This window comes from Chanos chanos, chromosome 9 (assembly GCF_902362185.1).
Source record: "Chanos chanos chromosome 9, fChaCha1.1, whole genome shotgun sequence".
Classification (NCBI taxonomy): domain Eukaryota; kingdom Metazoa; phylum Chordata; class Actinopteri; order Gonorynchiformes; family Chanidae; genus Chanos; species Chanos chanos.
In genome coordinates, this window is record NC_044503.1 from 32619475 (window position 1) to 32636979 (window position 17505).

Genomic DNA, 17505 nt, shown 5'->3' on the forward strand with positions numbered 1-17505 from the left:
CACACACACATATACTGTATATATATGTGTGTGTGTGTGTGTGTGTGTGTGTGTGTGAAAGCGTTTATACAATGTTTGCTTGTTTTGCTAGTTAGCTGGATAACTAGGGGGCTTGTTTGTCCACTCACATGTGTATTCACCTGTAAACATCACCAACAGAAAGGTGGTTAACATGCTTTCTGTTGTCAACTGGTATTTTTGGAGCATTAGTTACACACACACACACACACACACAAAGAGAAGAAAACAACAGATTTATATTATTTTTCTTTCTTTTTTTCCCCCTAAATTTTATTTCCACGTTCATGAAATATATATTTTGTTTATATTTTATATTTTTTTATGTTAAAAAAAAAAAAAAAAAAAAAAAAGTGGAAAAAAGTTGTAGTGGAATTCTACTCAACGCTTTCCCTCCTTCGTTTTACTTATCGATGTGCTTCTTTTTAAAATAACCAGCAGGTGGTGTCAGAGAGTGAGCATATTAAAGAGATCAGAGAGCTTTTTGGACAGAGTGTCAGAGAAAGTTTCGGTATGCACAGCTGACGTGCCACAACCTGAAAACTTACCACAAAAATGCTGCAGGTTGAAAACACCAGTTATTTTGCTGAAATAAGTGATTGTCAAGCTTGGATGAGGATTAGGCTACACTGTAGATCTCTCGAAAAGCTGCTTTGTGACGATGTCTATTGTAGAATATATTGCACAAATAAAGCTAGAGTTGAGCAGGACTGAACTGATCTGAACTGAGTCGCACTGACTGTTATTTTTGCCCGCAGGGGCGCTGGCTTTGGTATATGGAGGTTTTGTCTTTTATTTCTCTCTCTCTCTCCTCTTTTTCATCACATGTCTGTAAAAATCTGTCCAACAGAACTTTAAATTCTCTGGGTTTTTCTTTCTTCTTCTTCTTTTTTTTTCATCACAGGGCATGTCTAATCCAAATCATGATAGCTAGCATTACAGTGTCAATGGCAACAGGCTGAGTGGGCAAACACACACACACACACACACACACACACACACACACATTCTCGCCCTGACCTCTTTATTCAGCTATCAAACAACACCCCAGAGAAATGTAGAATCGAGACAAATCCCTGTCTCTCCCTCCTCTCAAACACAGCTCCCTTCCACAGAGGGCAAAAATCCAAGATGTTAAGCTCATAAAAACCCCACAAAGAGGAGCGGGAAGTCATGTTCAGTGTCGATTACGATAACAGAAGTGCTTACAGTTCCAGAGGTCAGATGTGATGATGAACTACCTGAGAAGTCGACCGACAATTAAACATAAACACAAAGAGGGAAGGACGGATAAATACAGATCCGGGCAAACATGCATTCAATTCAAAAAAAAGAAAAGGAATTTTAGAAAAAAGAAAAAAGCTTGGCGCATTGTGTCTGATAACTCGGGGGAATAAACATTCAGAGTACATTCCATCTCTCTTACGTGGAAGTGAATAAAAGTGAACAAGTGAAAAATAGTGAAAAAGTAAAAAAAAAAAAAAAAATTAAAAAGGAAAATTGTTACCAGTATGTAAAATGCCTTCTTCTTCTTACACTTGTGCAGACTGAATACACTTTAAATAACTGGAATACAATTAATATTGTTTGAATATACAATTGTTGAATTCATCTGATCGAGGATCAAGAATTATATTAATGTAATTGGAGATTTGTGTTCTCCCTTTTCTGATGTTTCATCATACCTGGTCCTGGCAATCTGCTCACAGATAATCAGATACCCGAGTATAATTACATGTTGAATTTCAACGTCCCCCTGCAAAAGAAAAAGAAGCAAAATCAGTATACCTCTCTGACCAATAAGAGACTCAGAGACCACAATATCTGGTCTATATGAGGCCCCCCCCCCCCCCCCCCCCCCCCCCCTCCATTATAGTTCAGTGGGAACATGTTTGATGAACCCTGTTCTGTAGTTTCAGAATCCCTGAATCTTCATTAAAAACACTATAACCTGATTAATGAACTTGTCACAATTTTAGACATATATGAGACCCTAAATCAGGGGTGGGCAAATCCGGTCCTGGAGGGCCAGTGACCTGTCAGGTTTTTGTTTTCACCTCTCAGTTACCTGTTGATTTTCACCTTGCAAACAGGTGTGCACTCTCTTCAGCCAATTACAGAATGTATTTAGTTAGCTGACAAGAAAAACAGCAGGACCATGGCCCTCCAGGACCTGATTTTCCCACCCCTGCCCTAAATCAACGTGACCTAACTAACAGACTTGGAGACGTTAATGCTGTGAATGACACATAATCCAGTTCATGTTTTGTGATAGCCATTTTCTAATCCACATTTTCGTTGATCCAGTTCCGGGTTTTACACTAAACCTTGGATTACACGATCAAGAATGTGCTCCTCCCAAGGATGTTCAGTACGACACTTTTTTTTTTTTTGGGGGGGAGATTTTTCACTTATTTCTCTGTCAATAGCATACACCGGATATAAATATCATGAATGCAAACTAAAATGAACCACACATTGGAGTGATTTTAGGGACGCAGTGAGGTTTTTTTTTAATGGTTCTTACTTGGTTTCGGTTTGATTGTTAGATGCTTTTCTGTGAGCGAGCGAGAAGTTCAAACTTAAAGTGAATACGCCATTGTTACGGTGAGCGCCGCAGTCAGAGGAAATGGCCACAAAACGTCCTTTCTCAGAAGAGGACTTCTCTTGTTCCGTGTGCTGTGATATCTTCAAGGATCCGGTCCTCCTGCTATGTGGTCACAGCTTCTGTAAAGCCTGTTTGCAACAGTTTTGGAGGACCAGGACGTCTCAGGTTTGCCCACTCTGCGGGAAAAGGTCCTCCAAGAATCCCCCTATTAATTTGGCTTTAAAGAACCTGTGTGAGGCTTATTTGCAGGAGAGAAGTCAGGGAACTTCCGCGAGGTCTGAGGGGCTCTGCAGTCTGCATCGCGAAAAACTTAAACTCTTCTGTCTGGAGGATAAACAGCCTGTGTGCGTGGTGTGTCAGTCATCTAAAAAACATAAAAATCACAACTGCAGCCCCATAGATGAAGCTGCGCGAGACCATAAGGTAAAAAGAAACAAACAAACAAAAATGTTTCACACATACCCTAATGTCGTTAAATAGCCACACAATGAGCAGAACTTTTTTTTTTTTTTCTAATGATTGAGGGCAGATGCAAGAATATTTTTAAGAAAATCCCACGTTAATCTGATGCTGTAATCTTTTTTTTTTTTTTGGAGCCTTTTTTTCCCACCTATAACTTAGACACATAGGACTCATCTTTCTAACAAAATCCATCTTTCGGTATGACACAGAAAAAGTAACTGTCACTATCTTTGTCGGTCTAGACGGAACTCAAGACTGCACTCAAGTCTTTACGTCAGAAGCTGGGAATCTACGAGGAGGTTAAATTAACATGCGACAAAACAGCAGAATACATAAAGGTCAGAACATTGTGAATAGTTACAATGACAAAGTGTACAAAGTTACTGCCTCATGAATAATTAATGAGTGGGACTGACGACCCTTTCATCCCGACTCATTTCAGATTCAGGCCCAACACACCGAAACGGAGATCATGAAGGAGTTTGAGAGGCTTCGTCGGTTTTTACAAGACGAAGAGGCGGCCAGGATAACCGCCCTGAGGGAGGAAGAGGAGCAGAAGAGTCAGATAATGAAGGAGAAAATTGAGGACATGACTGATAAAATATCATTCCTTTCAGAGAGGATCAGAGCCATAGATGAGGAGATTAAAGCCGACGACATCTCTTTCTTAACGGTAAGAACGGTAACGTTTGCTATGTCACCGCCCGGCTAGCTAGAGCGTAAGACTCTTAATCTCAGGGTCATGGGTTCGAGGCCTACGTTGGCCATCTTTGGAGCAGCCTGTGGCGTAATGGTTAGAGAAGCAGGCTTGTGGCTGAAAGGTCTCCGGTTTGATTCCCAGGACCGGCAGGAAAAACATGGCTAAAGTGCCCTTGGGCAAGGCACTTAACTCCCAACTGGCCCCTGGGCACAGGTGTGCTGCCCACTGCTCCTGCGCCTAGTGCTTGTGTGTGCTCACTACTGCTGTGTATGGACGGGTTAAATTCAGAGGTCAAATTCACTGTTCGCAGTGTGTGTGATCATGGAGATATCATCTTAATCAGTTTGCATAATGAAAGGTTTCCCGTGTTTATGTCTTGTTAAAACACATCCACACATGCAAGCGCACACCAACCACCAATACACTATTTTCCACATGAGCTGCTAAACAATATTTTTTCCTTTGTCCTTCTCACAGAACTTGAAGACCACGATGAAGAGGTAAGTGATTGATCAGTCTCCTTTATTTTTCTTCTCTGTGATTTTGAGTCCAAACCCACAGCAGCACTGACTCCTGAATGTTATTTCAGAGCACAGTGCACACTGCAGGATCCAGAGATGCCTTCAGGAGCACTGATCAATGTGGCAAAGCATTTGGACAACCTGAAGTTCAGAGTCTGGGAGAAGATGCAGGAGATTGTTCAATACTGTGAGTTTTGCTTTAGATAGTCACTCACTCACTCTCACTCATTATCTAAGCCACTTATCCTGATTAGGGTCGCGGGGGATGCTGGAGCCTATCCCAGCGCTCATAGGGCGAAAGGCGGGAAAACACCCTGGACAGGTCGCCAGTCCATTGCAGGGCAGACACACAGACAAACACACTCACACACACATTCATACCTAGAGGCAATTTAGTGTCTCCAATTCACCTAACCTGCATGTCTTTGGACTGTGGGAGGAGACCGGAGTTGCCGGAGGAAACCCACGCAGACACGGGGAGAACATGCAAACTCCCACTGCGCCACCGTGCCGCCCCGCTTTAGATAAATTACCGTAATATAATTACCAATGCAGAACATTCATTTTCCAAATTACAAAATTAAAAGGAAAAAAAAAAGTATTAGAATGTGAATAGAAATCATTTGAATCCACACAAACAATTAAGCACTGTACTACACACGGTGGTAAACAATCAACGCTATTCATTCGATTTTCATAAACCCTTTCTCTTATCTGTCTTCAGCACCCGTGACCCTGGACCCCAACTCCGCTCACTCTCGACTTATTCTGTCTGAGGACCTGACGAGCGTGGTAAACACCAACGAGAGACGGCAGCTTCCCAACAACCCCGAGAGATTTGACAGATATTCATGTGTGCTGGGCTCCGAGGGCTTTAACTCAGGGACGCACTGTTGGGATGTTGACGTCGAGGGCTGCACGTATTGGATCGTTGGCGTGATGAGGGAATCTGCCGAGAGGAAGGGAACGTCATTCTGGACCGGAGTGTGGTGTATGCAGTATTACAACAGGGAGTATGAAACGTACTCACCCGAACAAACGTGGATTGTCCTCAAAGCGAAGGAGAGACTGAAGAGAATCAGAGTGCAGGTGGACTGGATCGCGAACACGGTCTCGTTCTACGACCTCGTCAGCAACGCGTGTCTACAAACCTTGCCGCACAGGTTTACGGAGAGAGTCTTCCCGTTCTTCAGTAACTCTTGCAGAGACTCTCCTCTGAGGATCTTACCGGTGAAGTCTTTTGTGACAGTGGCGCGACACAGTTAGAGATGATGTGTTTTTTTTTTCTTTTTTTTTTTTTTTCCTCCACAGTTATTAACATGACCTATGAAACCTCTTTGAGTTTGCAATCTCATTCAGAGCAATGATAATGTATGATTTGTCTAATGAACCATCTTCATCATAATAACTTTCAGTTAATTACATGTACATTATTCTATGGATCTATCAAAAATGTAAATGGGTCAAAACTATACATCATTTGACTGAATTAGTGAATTTCCTCTTAAAATGTGTGTCAGTCCACCTGGAAATGTACAGCTTTGGTTAAGTTAGCAAATCTTCTCAACTTTTGTGACACACCAATATTGAGCCATTTCAACAAACTGACTTGTTTGTTGAGAACTTTCCATTGGAATCAAATGAGATCCACATCAACTCAAATAACAGAGAAAATAAAGTTACATCTCTCTGGCACCCCCAAACATGTCATATGCCACATGTCACAGAATACCACTGTCATTGACCGCATGAAACTCACCAAGCTGCACAGTGGTAGAGCTCGACATAATCGACCGATTGTGTCGCTAACTGAAAACTGGGTGTTTTGCATGATGCTAAGATGCTGAGTACTGTCTTGGAACCATTTGACTTGTAAAGAGAATTACTTTTGATCTATTAAAAAAAAAAAAAAAAAAACATAAAAATAAATAAAATTGTGGCAGACAACACAATGACTGTGATGTGATGTGATGTTCAAACACTGTTCATGTGATCTGTTGATGATTTACTCCACAGTTCTGTGTTCTGATGACTGTGAAAAACACAGAGGATCTGTGGAACCAGAATATCAAGTTACAAGTTTACCCCGTACAATGCAATCTGTTAAAGTGTTGCACACATACAATAACTTACTGCATTTCATTGGCTTTGTACCTGTACTCTGCACAATGACAATAAAGTTGAATCTAATCTAATCTAATCTAATCTAACCTAATCTAATAAATTGATTTGATAATGAATTGCAGAAAGTAGTTCAGTGAATTAGTTCAGATGAATATTTTTTTGTTTTCCAAAGCCAAAAGAGATGTTTACATTCCATCAATACAAGAGTAACTAAGTGGCAACAGATACCATTCTACAGCACCTCCCTCTCTGCAGATAATGTCTCCTGATATGTGTAGTGTAACAGTTGAAGTTATGAAATGTACCTTGAGAGAGCCAGCTTCATCAGATAGCGCCTTGTATATCTTAAATTAGTTGAGCGGCACATGCGCTACAAACGAATGCCTATTTCTGAGCTACTTTCTATTTTTTCTTTTTGCCTCTCAACTCAATGGTAACGTTAAGGTTATGCGTGGCCTCTGTTTCATTCACAGACCCAAACCGTTACAGTAGGGCAACATGGCCTTGATCTATGTTCACCAGTCAGCAGCCCTCTTTACCAAAGGCCCGCCTCCTCACAGTTAATTTAAACTGACTTCTCTCCTGTAAGAAGGTCTCACACAGGTTTTTTTTAAGCCAGATTAACAGGAGCCTCCTGTTTTGAGGATCTCCTACAAACTGGACGTTTCCTTTTTACAGTACTGCTGGAGACATTGCCCCACAAAAACTTACTACTCGTCCCATATTTGGTTTGCTTTCATCTGGTTACCCTGTGCCTCGTATGACCACATTCTCTCAGCAGTGTAAACGCGAATGTGATCTTGGCCAGACTGAACGACCGCCTTCTCGACTGGCGTCCCCTGCGTACGCGGAAGTACGTGCTCATTCGCGCGACAACGACGTCATATTAAAGTGCGATTAACAAGGATAAATAATAAGAGCCAACCGCCGCTCAAAACTTTGTGTTTAACAAGAAGAAACAAAGAAGAAGAAGTAAAATGGACTGTCGTGGATGGACCACACAGGAAACTCGCTGTCTGATTACTATTTGGGCCGAAGAATCAGTGCAGCGTAAACTAGACGAAGTGTATCGCAACCGGGCGATTTATGAAGAGATCTCAAAACAGATGGAGGGGAATGGCTACAGTCGGTCATGGCTGCAGTGCCAACGAAAAATCAAACATCTTAAGAATGTGTATAGAAAAACCAAGGACGCAAATAACAAGAACGACGGGGACAGGATAAGCTGTCCCTTTTACGAGGAACTGGACAGGGTGCTAAGAGACCGACCGTCACTCAGTCCCGCTGAAGGGAACGTGTTGGACTCCGAGCTCGATGACAGCAAAGAAGAGCCTCATTTCAGCTCCACGATGGACGCCATTGCAGACGCAGTCACGCTGAGCAACAGTACGCCTGCTAAAACTCAGGGCGACGACGGCCATAGTGACGGTAAGTACCTAGTTTGAGAAACGAACTTGAATTCTGTTAAAAATGCATTTAGCAATCTGACCCCAGTCCCATATGAATGTGGTTGTTTTCAGGCTACTCTTTACGTTAGCTGCTGAGGCTGCCTGCACCACAGGTGTATGTACATGTACATTTAGATGTGTGATACATATGTACATATATACACTCAGTTGCCAGTTTATTAGGTACACCTAGCGAAAACCAATGTAGTCTAATGCAACAGTCCTGCAGTAAATCCCCCTTCATGATAGTTGTAATGTTGAGTTTATGCTGAAACAGTTTAAGAGAGGTGGCGATTCAAACTGTGTTATCATTTTGGAGGATGTAGTTTGCAGTTCTGTTAAAGTGTATTGAATTAAACACACACGTGTTTCTGCTATTTAGCCTTGCCTCACTGATTGAAATGGGGTGGTGAAAATAATAGAAACGCGTGTCAGTACAGCGCGGTGCAGTTCCGCAGAACCACAAACTGCAGCCTCCAAAATAAACACCCAGTTGAAATAACTTTAAACAAATAAGTTTAAACAAATACTCAATACTATAACCTTCGTGAAGCTAAGATGTATTGCAGGACCAGTGTATTAGACTGAATAAGCTTTAGCTCAGTGTTCCTAATAAACTGGCAACTGAGTGTATATCATATGTCAATTTCACATGAGTTGGTTGAGAAACTCAGCGCTGTGCTGCGTTGTCTTTTTTCCACCCAGTGAGAGCTGGCTGCAATGTCTGCCTTTTACTTGTTTGTGTTTTGTAGATACCACTGGACCAGATGCAGCAGCAGCAGCAGCGTCATCGCCATCGTCATCATCGTCGTCATCATCATCAAAGCGACCGCCTACTTCCAGCGGCGGCCAAACCAGACGGAAGAAGTCTAAGTTTGAGGCGACCCTGGAGGCCTTCTCCAAAGCCATGTGCAACAGCAAGGACGAGGAGCTGCTTCTGCAGATGCAGCGGGCGCAGCACGCCCACGAGGAGAAGCTGTTTGGGATGATGATGCAGTCGATCGCTTCTCTTGCCTCGACCATGGCCTCTGCTCAACGCCCTCCTGGGCACGCGCCCTCTTGCCCCTGCCATCAGCCGACGCCAGCGCCACCGTCACAGTCCATCCCCCCAGTCCAACACCCTCAACACCCTGACCGCAACACACAGAATCACAAGTTCTGTCCTCCTTATGATGCTGGACTGCAAGGTCAGTGAAGAAGAAAAAAAAGTATTGTTCAAAAATATTTATTTATTTAATTTAATTTTTTTTTTTTTTTTTTTTTTGCTTGAGAACATTTCACGAAAAAGCGCAACGTCAAACTGTTCTTTGTAAATAAATAAATAAATAATAATAACAATGATAATAATAACGATAATAATAAAAGTCAGATGAAACCTGTGATACTGCTCTCTTGAGTAAAGTGCCTTTAGTTTATTAAGTCAAGAGAACACACACACACACACACACACACACACACACACAGACATTACTGTGAACTGCTGCATTGACATTGTTTTACTACAGTTATGATTCATTCTAGGAGGACCTTAACACTGCACTGCAGCCCATGCAGGAGACACTGGATGTGATTTAACCTATCAGTGCTCATTAGTGTTGTGGTGTTTTGCAGGAGGAACTCAATACTGCACTGAGGCCTTTATAGGAGAAGCTGGAGATCTTTAAAGAAGTCAAACTGAAGTATGATAACTAAAACTAATCTCCTCTCCTCTGTTCTCTAAAGTGTAGCATGCCATCCTGTTGCCATGTTATTCTCCATAAACAGTTAGTCATTGTATAAAAAGCCCAGGGGGTCAGCCATCTCTGTTAAATGTGAAGCATCATGCATTTCTGGACGACTCACAGGCTCAACATTTGTTTGTTTGTTTATTTGTTTATGGATGAGGTGATACATAATAAGCTGCCCACTGATTGTATATTAATTAAGTATGTACAGTATGAATATACTGATCACAAGAAAAATGCAATGTGTTGTTCTTTCAAATGTAACATCATAATCTCAGCCATACGAACACATGTCCACTAATTCCTCTTCCTTTTTTTTTTTTCCTTCTCTCTCTCTCTCTCTCTCTCTCTCTCTCTCCTCAGCTCCTGTGACTCTGGACCATAACACAGCAGAATCTCAACTCATCCTGTCCGAAGAGATACAGTGACGAGAGAGAACACACATTCTGTGCTCTGACGGCTTTAACTCAGGGACACGCTGCTGGGATGTTGAGGTTGGAGACCATACAAAACTGGACACCGGGTGCAGTGACTGAGTCTTCCCGAAGGAACGGAGGTGCTTTCTTTAGTGGACTTTGGGGGTCTAAAGTTCTACATTAGTGTATTTGAATCACACTTCTCGACAGAGTCTCGGATATCCCTCAAATGCGTCTAAAAAAAACTCCAGAGGATCCGAGTGCATCTGGTCTTGGACGGAGGAAAACCATCATTCTCTGACCCTTTGAATAACTCACACATAGACACTCTGAAACACACTTTTGCTGAGAAAGTCTTGCTGTACTTTTGCAACGGCTGTAAATTCTCTCCTCGGAGGGTCTTGCCAGTGAAACATTCCATGACAGTCAAACATAACAGATAAAAGTCCTGCTGTTTTCAATACAAATACGACTCACTGTGCTTTCATAGTTCATGTCTCAGATCCGTGTCGGTGAGATGGAACTTTGGAAACGTCATGTAGTTTTCTGATTACGTGTCCGCAAAATGCGCAAATGCTGTCACGGACACGTTTGTGTGGTTGTGTGTTTATGTTTGACATTTATAATCTTTCCTACTTATCACTGTAATTGTGAACATGACCTACAAGCTCCACAGTTATGTAGCATAAAAACACTTGAATGATTGGTTTTGTAGTTCAGAGCATTTTATCGTGAAGGTTAAAAATCAAAGAAATGAACGAAAAACTTTGTGCAGTTTCACTATTCTGTTATGTGTTATGTTACGTAATATATATATGTGTGTGCGTGTGTGTGTATATGCATATCTCTCTCTCACACACACACACACACATATGTGTATATATATACACTCATATATTTACACTGCCCGGCCAAAAAAAGGTTGCAGACTGTAATATTTCGTCGAGCTGCCTTTAGCTGTGATTACGGCGCGGATTCACCATGTCATTGTTTCAACAACCTCACAACCCAACGTCACAACATTTATTTCTGTCCGGAACTGCGTTAATGTTTGGCCAAGGTCTTGTTGACGACAGGAGAGTCGAACCACTCCGTAAAGTCTTCCCCAGCACATCCCAAAGACTTTCAGTGGGGTTAAGGTCAGGACTCTGTGGTGGCCAATTCATGTGTGAAAATGATTCCTCATGCTCCCCGAATCGCTCTTTCACAATTTGAGCCCGATGAATCTTGGCATAGTCGTCCTGGAATATGACACTCCACTCATGGGATAACCTGGTCATTCAGTACACTCAGGTACTCAGCTGACTTAATTTCATTGCCACATAACTTTGCTGAGCTTAGACCTGACCAATTGAAGCAACCCCAGATCGTGCCTCCGGAGGTTCCAGATCCAAACGGTAGTGTATATATAGTAGGCGATTTGTAGGGGGATGAGCAGGGATGCCATCCCCCTTGTCAGCAAAATGACCAAAATCTATCCCCCTTTTTAACCTGCCATCCCCCTATACACTCTATAGAGTAGTGTCAGAGACCATATATATATATATTACTGCCCCTCCCCCGGGTCTTTCTGTCAGGCCTTCTGTTTCCTCTCTAGAGGCTTCTACCGCACTCTGCAGGCCTGTTGACAGAATAGTTCTCTTCTGTGATTCTGACCATGTGTTCTAAAGCAGCTGCTTTACAAATTCAACCGTCAGCTATACAAGCATAGATTATCACTATTATTATGGTTTGCTATAAATATGTTTATAATGGGCTACAAACATCTTACACAGGGTTTTATACACACACACACACACACACACACAAGCTACAAGTAGTGCTTCGACAGTAAGTATGGAAACAGATACATACTATATTTATACATTTAACGTAATTATATTACATTTTTAGCCAGTTGCCAAATGCACTGCGGGATAATTTGCCGTTAGGTACTTGTTTACTGGTGTTCTTATGCCGATTTGGCCTTTGTAAATGGTGGCATGCACTGAGTAGAAAATCTGCTTTCAAATCAAAGATATGTTGGTCCGCGTTGGCCATTTCCTGTTTAATCTCAGCACAATGGGCTATTTCCTCTCTGACTCAGAAAACACACAAACAGGACTTCTCTTTCTCATCTGTACATTCTCACAATACTTTCACCCATTCTGCCCGGTACTCAACCTCACTGCCCTAAATAACCCCCGGGTTGTCGAAAATATCTTCACACATGGTTTTCATCTCATGACTCACAACGGCGTTGTGTTGAAAGGAAGGAGAAGAGAAGAGAAGTTATATAATTTTGATTTTTAAAATCCTATCCTATCGCTCATGTATATCTTGGGGTTCCAGTGAGAATAAGGACTGTCATTTTCAAGGTCCTAGCAAATTAAGGTTAGGCCAATATGTACAGTTTAAGTTATTTAAAGATATTCTGCAGTGCGGTTGGAATAACTTGCCCTCTTTGGTACTGTGTGAGGGTTGCACTGGTTATTGTGATGTATGGGAATATATAGAGTTATTACACTTGAGTGTTACACTGCAGGGTAATGGACATGATGCTTGGATTTAGGATACGTTAAACATGCCATGGAGACTAGACCTATTTAAATGTAGGACTGTTACACATTGAGGTCACACTGTTGGTTAATATCCACTGGGGTTACACGAAATGTCTGTTAAAGTCTTCTCAGATATTTGAATCAATTTGGATACAATGCAGCTGTCAAGATTAAAAGAAAAAAAAAAAAAAAGACAGGATAAAAGGCGCAGTGGGGTGAAGGGAAAAAAGGACAGGTAGATTGCCCGGAGGTGCGCAGGGGATGTAAAAACATGAAGGGTAAGTGCCTCTCTTTATATACCACCTCAGGAACACGGTCTGTGCCACACACGCACCCCCCCCCCCCCCCCACACACACACACACACACACACACACAATGTTATCTTCCATTCAACTCCATTCACTCCGCTCAGAACACAGTGTGCTTTAACCTCGTACATTCAATGTTTTTCTTTTTTCTTTTCATTAAAACGCCGCCTACAAGGCTCCATACCACGAATTCTGTTTTGAGGCGCCGGGCAAACGACAGTTATTGTCCCTTTCACACGTCGACTACACCATTGCCTGCTCGGTCCAGTCGCCCTGCAGTAGTTTTTAAAAGGTTGCAATGAAAGAACTGAGATTTCATAACATCCTGACATTTTTTCACAAGGCGAAATGTCTCTGTCTGATACTTTCTGACTTTTCGCAGCCCGTCCTTCTTTTGCTTAATGTGTCCACAGAGAAAACACAAATGAGAACTACTCAACGAAAAACTGAGACACCAAAAAAGGTGGGCTCAGTGTAAATGGTTTCCGTTTGGCACTTTAATGACAGCGTGTCATGGTTTCGAAGCTGACCAGAGTCTGAACTGTGGAGGCACAATTTGGTCTACCAGCGTAATATTAAGGACAGCGGCAGATGCTGCTCCAGCCCCCCGTGCACCAGTGAAGGTGCCGAAGAAAAAGGGCAGCATCTACATACAAGAGAGACCACCCGATTGTTTAGCACGGTATGTGCCTACAAGGGGAGAAGCGGGATTTCTCTCGCCGCTCTCAAGAAAACTTTGGCAGCGGTGGTTCTGGCGTGAAAAAGAACAAATATCGCACTAGAGGCAGAGAGATAGGAAAATGACCGACCAACAAATAAAGGAAAAAGACAAACTGACTTTAGGGACAGTATAAAACTGAGCAATTATTAACTTTAATGAGCCTGAGTGTGTATACATATGATTATGTAAAAAAAAAAAATATTTTTTCCCCCAACAGCTGGATAAATATAGACTGATGTTGTAACATGCATGTGTTTTTGGTGTGAGTTCATATCAGTCTTTCACCAGGTGAGGTCGCACTCTAACAAAACGGATTTCAGAGCTAGGGTTTTATGGGTGGGGACTGATTGTAATGATACAACAGTGATTGGTCACCATAATGGCAAGACACTGACCAATCCAGAGACAGCAGCAATTCCTATAAATTGCGCCCTCCGCCTCTCATCATGCTATATTAGTTTGGTTGCTTCTCGTGGTGTCATCGAAGTGGAAGCGGAACAATGAGTGGCAGAGGAAAAACCGGTGGCAAAGCTAGGGCTAAGGCCAAGACCAGGTCATCTAGGGCTGGACTTCAATTTCCCGTTGGTCGTGTGCACAGGCTTTTGAGGAAAGGTAACTATGCTGAACGGGTTGGCGCTGGTGCTCCTGTCTACCTTGCCGCTGTGCTCGAGTATCTGACCGCTGAGATCTTGGAGTTGGCCGGTAACGCTGCACGCGACAACAAGAAGACGCGTATCATCCCCCGTCACCTGCAGCTGGCCGTCCGCAACGACGAGGAGTTGAACAAACTTCTCGGCGGAGTCACCATCGCGCAAGGTGGCGTGCTGCCCAACATCCAGGCTGTTCTGTTGCCCAAGAAGACCGACAAGCCAGCCAAGGCCAAGTAAAGTCTAGGCACTTAACTAAATCCAAAGGCTCTTTTAAGAGCCACCCAAATCTTTCTTTAAAAAGAACGGGCTATTTCTGAACGTGTCGCACTATGTTTAATACAAACTACGTATCTAGTTAATGTTAAGACTTGTAGTGATACTTCCACAAATTAATAGTCATACTTCCACTAGCTTTGAAGGGGCACCTTTTACAGTGACACACTATACCACTTTTAGCTGACGTGTTAAAGGTGCACTCGTAAACTTTATCTGCCCCTTAATTTAGCCAAAAAGAAGGTTAATTGAATTCACCACAGCAAAATTGTGCAGCGGGACATTGACTTTGATCGTTTGATTTGTTCTTTGACAAGGTTATTTATAAAATGTCGTTTCCTCTGCTTTGATTTTCTTTGTTTGCCTTAGTCACTTGTGTGCATACTTTGTACCCAGTATCACTGTAGCAGTTCAGTGGGTTAGCAAAGTGAAAGGAAATGACGTTCGTAGAAAATCGGATTTATTCCGGAGAACTCAAGACCGAACCTTACAGAAGATGATGAATGAAGACAAGGCAGCAATACACAGCGAAGTCATAATGCTGACAAATACCATGTTGTACTATTTAGATCTATTTTTTTTTCATGTTTCATATTCACACAAATTTCAAAAGAAGGAGGGAGGGGGATTCCCTCTTATCAAGAGATCTTGGTACCGCCTCTTACTTTGTTGGAAACGGATCGTGGGTGGAGCGAGCAAGCTACTTGCTTTCAAACAGGTCCTTGTCGCGAAAATATAGATACGCACTCGGCACACAGCACGTCATATTGTCACTCTCTGAGTTACTGAAGATGTCTGGAAGAGGAAAAGGAGGCAAAGGACTTGGCAAGGGAGGCGCCAAGCGTCACCGCAAAGTGCTTCGTGATAACATCCAGGGCATTACTAAGCCAGCTATTCGTCGTCTGGCTCGCCGTGGCGGCGTGAAGCGTATCTCCGGCCTGATCTATGAGGAGACCCGTGGTGTGCTGAAGGTGTTCCTGGAGAACGTCATTCGCGATGCTGTTACCTACACTGAGCACGCCAAGAGAAAGACCGTGACTGCCATGGATGTTGTGTACGCCTTGAAACGTCAGGGACGTACTCTGTACGGCTTCGGCGGTTAAACGTTCTGGACAAGTCAAAACGAACTAAACCCAAAGGCTCTTTTAAGAGCCACCCACATTGCTTTTTAAAGGCAATATTCTTACGAAATCCGTTTGGCTACATTATATATTGAGGTGTGAATACATTCCGACAAATTTTTACAGAATTTCTAATGTGGCATAGTACGCGCACATGTACACTAATGATCAAACGTGCATACGCAGCAGTTGTGCTATACAAACCGTACTTAATTTTTATATTTTTTGTAAAGATGGGCTACGCAGTCACAAACGAAGAACTGTCGTACACCTATCCATGACTATCGATTATTTCGTTTTTTGGTGCAGAGACGCAGCAATCGAAAAGCGAAAGCAACGTTCTGATAGCAACGACAATGATATTGCTAACCATTTCACGGGAGTTGGATTAAAAGTGATGTTAAAACTGAAACGAACAAACAAAAATACAGTGGCGGGTGATCAGTGTCCGCTGAGCAGTCATTACAATACGACTAACATTTAAAATTTAGATTGTGCCAGTATATTAAATCATGCAACATAGTCACACCTCACACAAGAGGACATAAACCGCTCATGTGTTCTTTTACCTAAAAGTTGGATACATAAGTCATTCTGATGAGTCACAGATACCAAAACACATGTGTGCAACTAAAGGGCGCATTGAGATTGTATAATGAGTTATGATGGACAATGTCAGTTTATTTCGAGACAAAACTCGAAACGGGTGATGGTATGATCTTTAAATAAGTATGCCGATGTTGAATTTTCACCCGGGGAACAACTCGTTAAAAAGTGAACAAAGAAAGGAAGTGGTGAGAGTGGGTAAGGGTTGTGTGGTGCTTGCGCAAAACATGATTCCGCTTGACTCGATTGAGTCTGTGATTGGAGCAGTTTTACTTCCTTCGTCACAAGCTTCAGCCAATAGATGATCTACTTATTATAGCGTGAGGACGCGTAACGAAAAAGCGAAGGGGTGTAGAGGAGGCGTAAATAAAGTTCTCATTTGCATGCAGGAACTTACTTAAACCGGTCACTTTTACGACGGATACATATTTGTTTCCAAATAATAAGAAGCATGCCGGAGCCAGCCAAGTCAGCGCCCAAGAAAGGGTCCAAAAAAGCCGTGACCAAGACGGCTGGAAAGGGAGGCAAGAAACGCAAGAGGACCAGGAAGGAGAGCTACGCTATCTACGTGTACAAGGTGCTGAAGCAGGTCCACCCCGACACTGGTATCTCCTCAAAGGCAATGGGAATCATGAATTCCTTTGTTAATGACATTTTCGAGCGTATCGCTGGAGAGGCATCTCGCCTGGCGCACTACAACAAGCGCTCCACCATCACCTCCAGGGAGATTCAGACTGCCGTGCGTCTGCTGCTCCCCGGTGAGTTGGCCAAGCACGCCGTGTCTGAGGGTACCAAGGCCGTCACCAAGTACACCAGCTCCAAGTAAACTTCAACAAAGAAGCACTTCGAACCCAAAGGCTCTTTTAAGAGCCACCCATCTAGTCTGTAAGAGAACTGACCTCATTGATCTATTTGACTTGTGTTCGGGTATGAAATCAAGAACAAATTCTCTGAACCCTTTTTTTGTGAATGTAGACTATGAATTATTCTTTTCAAAGCTGTCAGGTAATTTTTTCTGTAGAGTGCTGTATATTTAAAATTATACTGGTTGTATCATCCACAAGCACAAAAGGGCAATCTACAAGATTGCAAAAATGCACACATGTTTGAATCTCTGAATTACACTGGAAATATACAATGCTGGTTGCACAATGGGCAGTGATATTTTCTTAAATGCATTTCACTTTCAAAATCATGACTCCTGTATAGTCAAGGCCAGTGGTTTGCTATCCTTCTCCTGGGTGACCCCTGCTCTGCACATTTT

At 42.6% G+C, this 17505-nt stretch overlaps 3 protein-coding genes and 1 long non-coding RNA gene across 4 annotated transcripts; all 4 read left to right on the forward strand.

Annotated features, from left to right (window-relative positions):
• The first annotated feature begins 2644 nt into the window (after positions 1-2644).
• On the forward strand, positions 2645-5575 carry LOC115820145 (tripartite motif-containing protein 35-like). Its single transcript, XM_030783624.1, has 6 exons — positions 2645-3049; positions 3331-3426; positions 3531-3761; positions 4266-4288; positions 4378-4496; positions 5034-5575. The coding sequence occupies exons 1-6, from the start codon at positions 2648-2650 to the stop codon at positions 5573-5575; spliced, it is 1413 nt and encodes a 470-aa protein (XP_030639484.1). The 5' UTR covers positions 2645-2647.
• Positions 5576-8949: 3374 nt separating this feature from the next.
• On the forward strand, positions 8950-10054 carry LOC115820220 (uncharacterized). The gene is made up of 3 exons (XR_004025567.1): positions 8950-9068; positions 9493-9560; positions 9969-10054. It is a non-coding gene; the product is annotated as an uncharacterized LOC115820220 (long non-coding RNA).
• Positions 10055-14070: 4016 nt separating this feature from the next.
• On the forward strand, positions 14071-14478 carry LOC115820173 (histone H2A-like). Its single transcript, XM_030783656.1, has one exon. It carries the CDS (start codon positions 14092-14094, stop codon positions 14476-14478), a length of 387 nt encoding a protein of 128 aa, XP_030639516.1. The 5' UTR covers positions 14071-14091.
• A 2214-nt stretch (positions 14479-16692) lies between these two features.
• Positions 16693-17110, forward strand: LOC115820178 (histone H2B 1/2-like). The gene has a single exon (XM_030783662.1). It carries the CDS (start codon positions 16693-16695, stop codon positions 17065-17067), a length of 375 nt encoding a protein of 124 aa, XP_030639522.1. The 3' UTR covers positions 17068-17110.
• Positions 17111-17505: the final 395 nt, after the last annotated feature.

Coding starts and splice junctions, on each gene's coding strand:
- LOC115820173 (XM_030783656.1), top strand. CDS start 14,092: ATGAGTGGCAGAGGAAAAACCGGTGGCAAAGCTAGGGCTAAGGCCAAG.
- LOC115820178 (XM_030783662.1), top strand. CDS start 16,693: ATGCCGGAGCCAGCCAAGTCAGCGCCCAAGAAAGGGTCCAAAAAAGCC.
- LOC115820145 (XM_030783624.1), top strand. CDS start 2,648: ATGGCCACAAAACGTCCTTTCTCAGAAGAGGACTTCTCTTGTTCCGTG. Junction 4,289..4,377: donor TTGAAGACCACGATGAAGAG/GTAAGTGATTGA, acceptor ATGTTATTTCAG/AGCACAGTGCACACTGCAGG. Junction 4,497..5,033: donor GCAGGAGATTGTTCAATACT/GTGAGTTTTGCT, acceptor ATCTGTCTTCAG/CACCCGTGACCCTGGACCCC.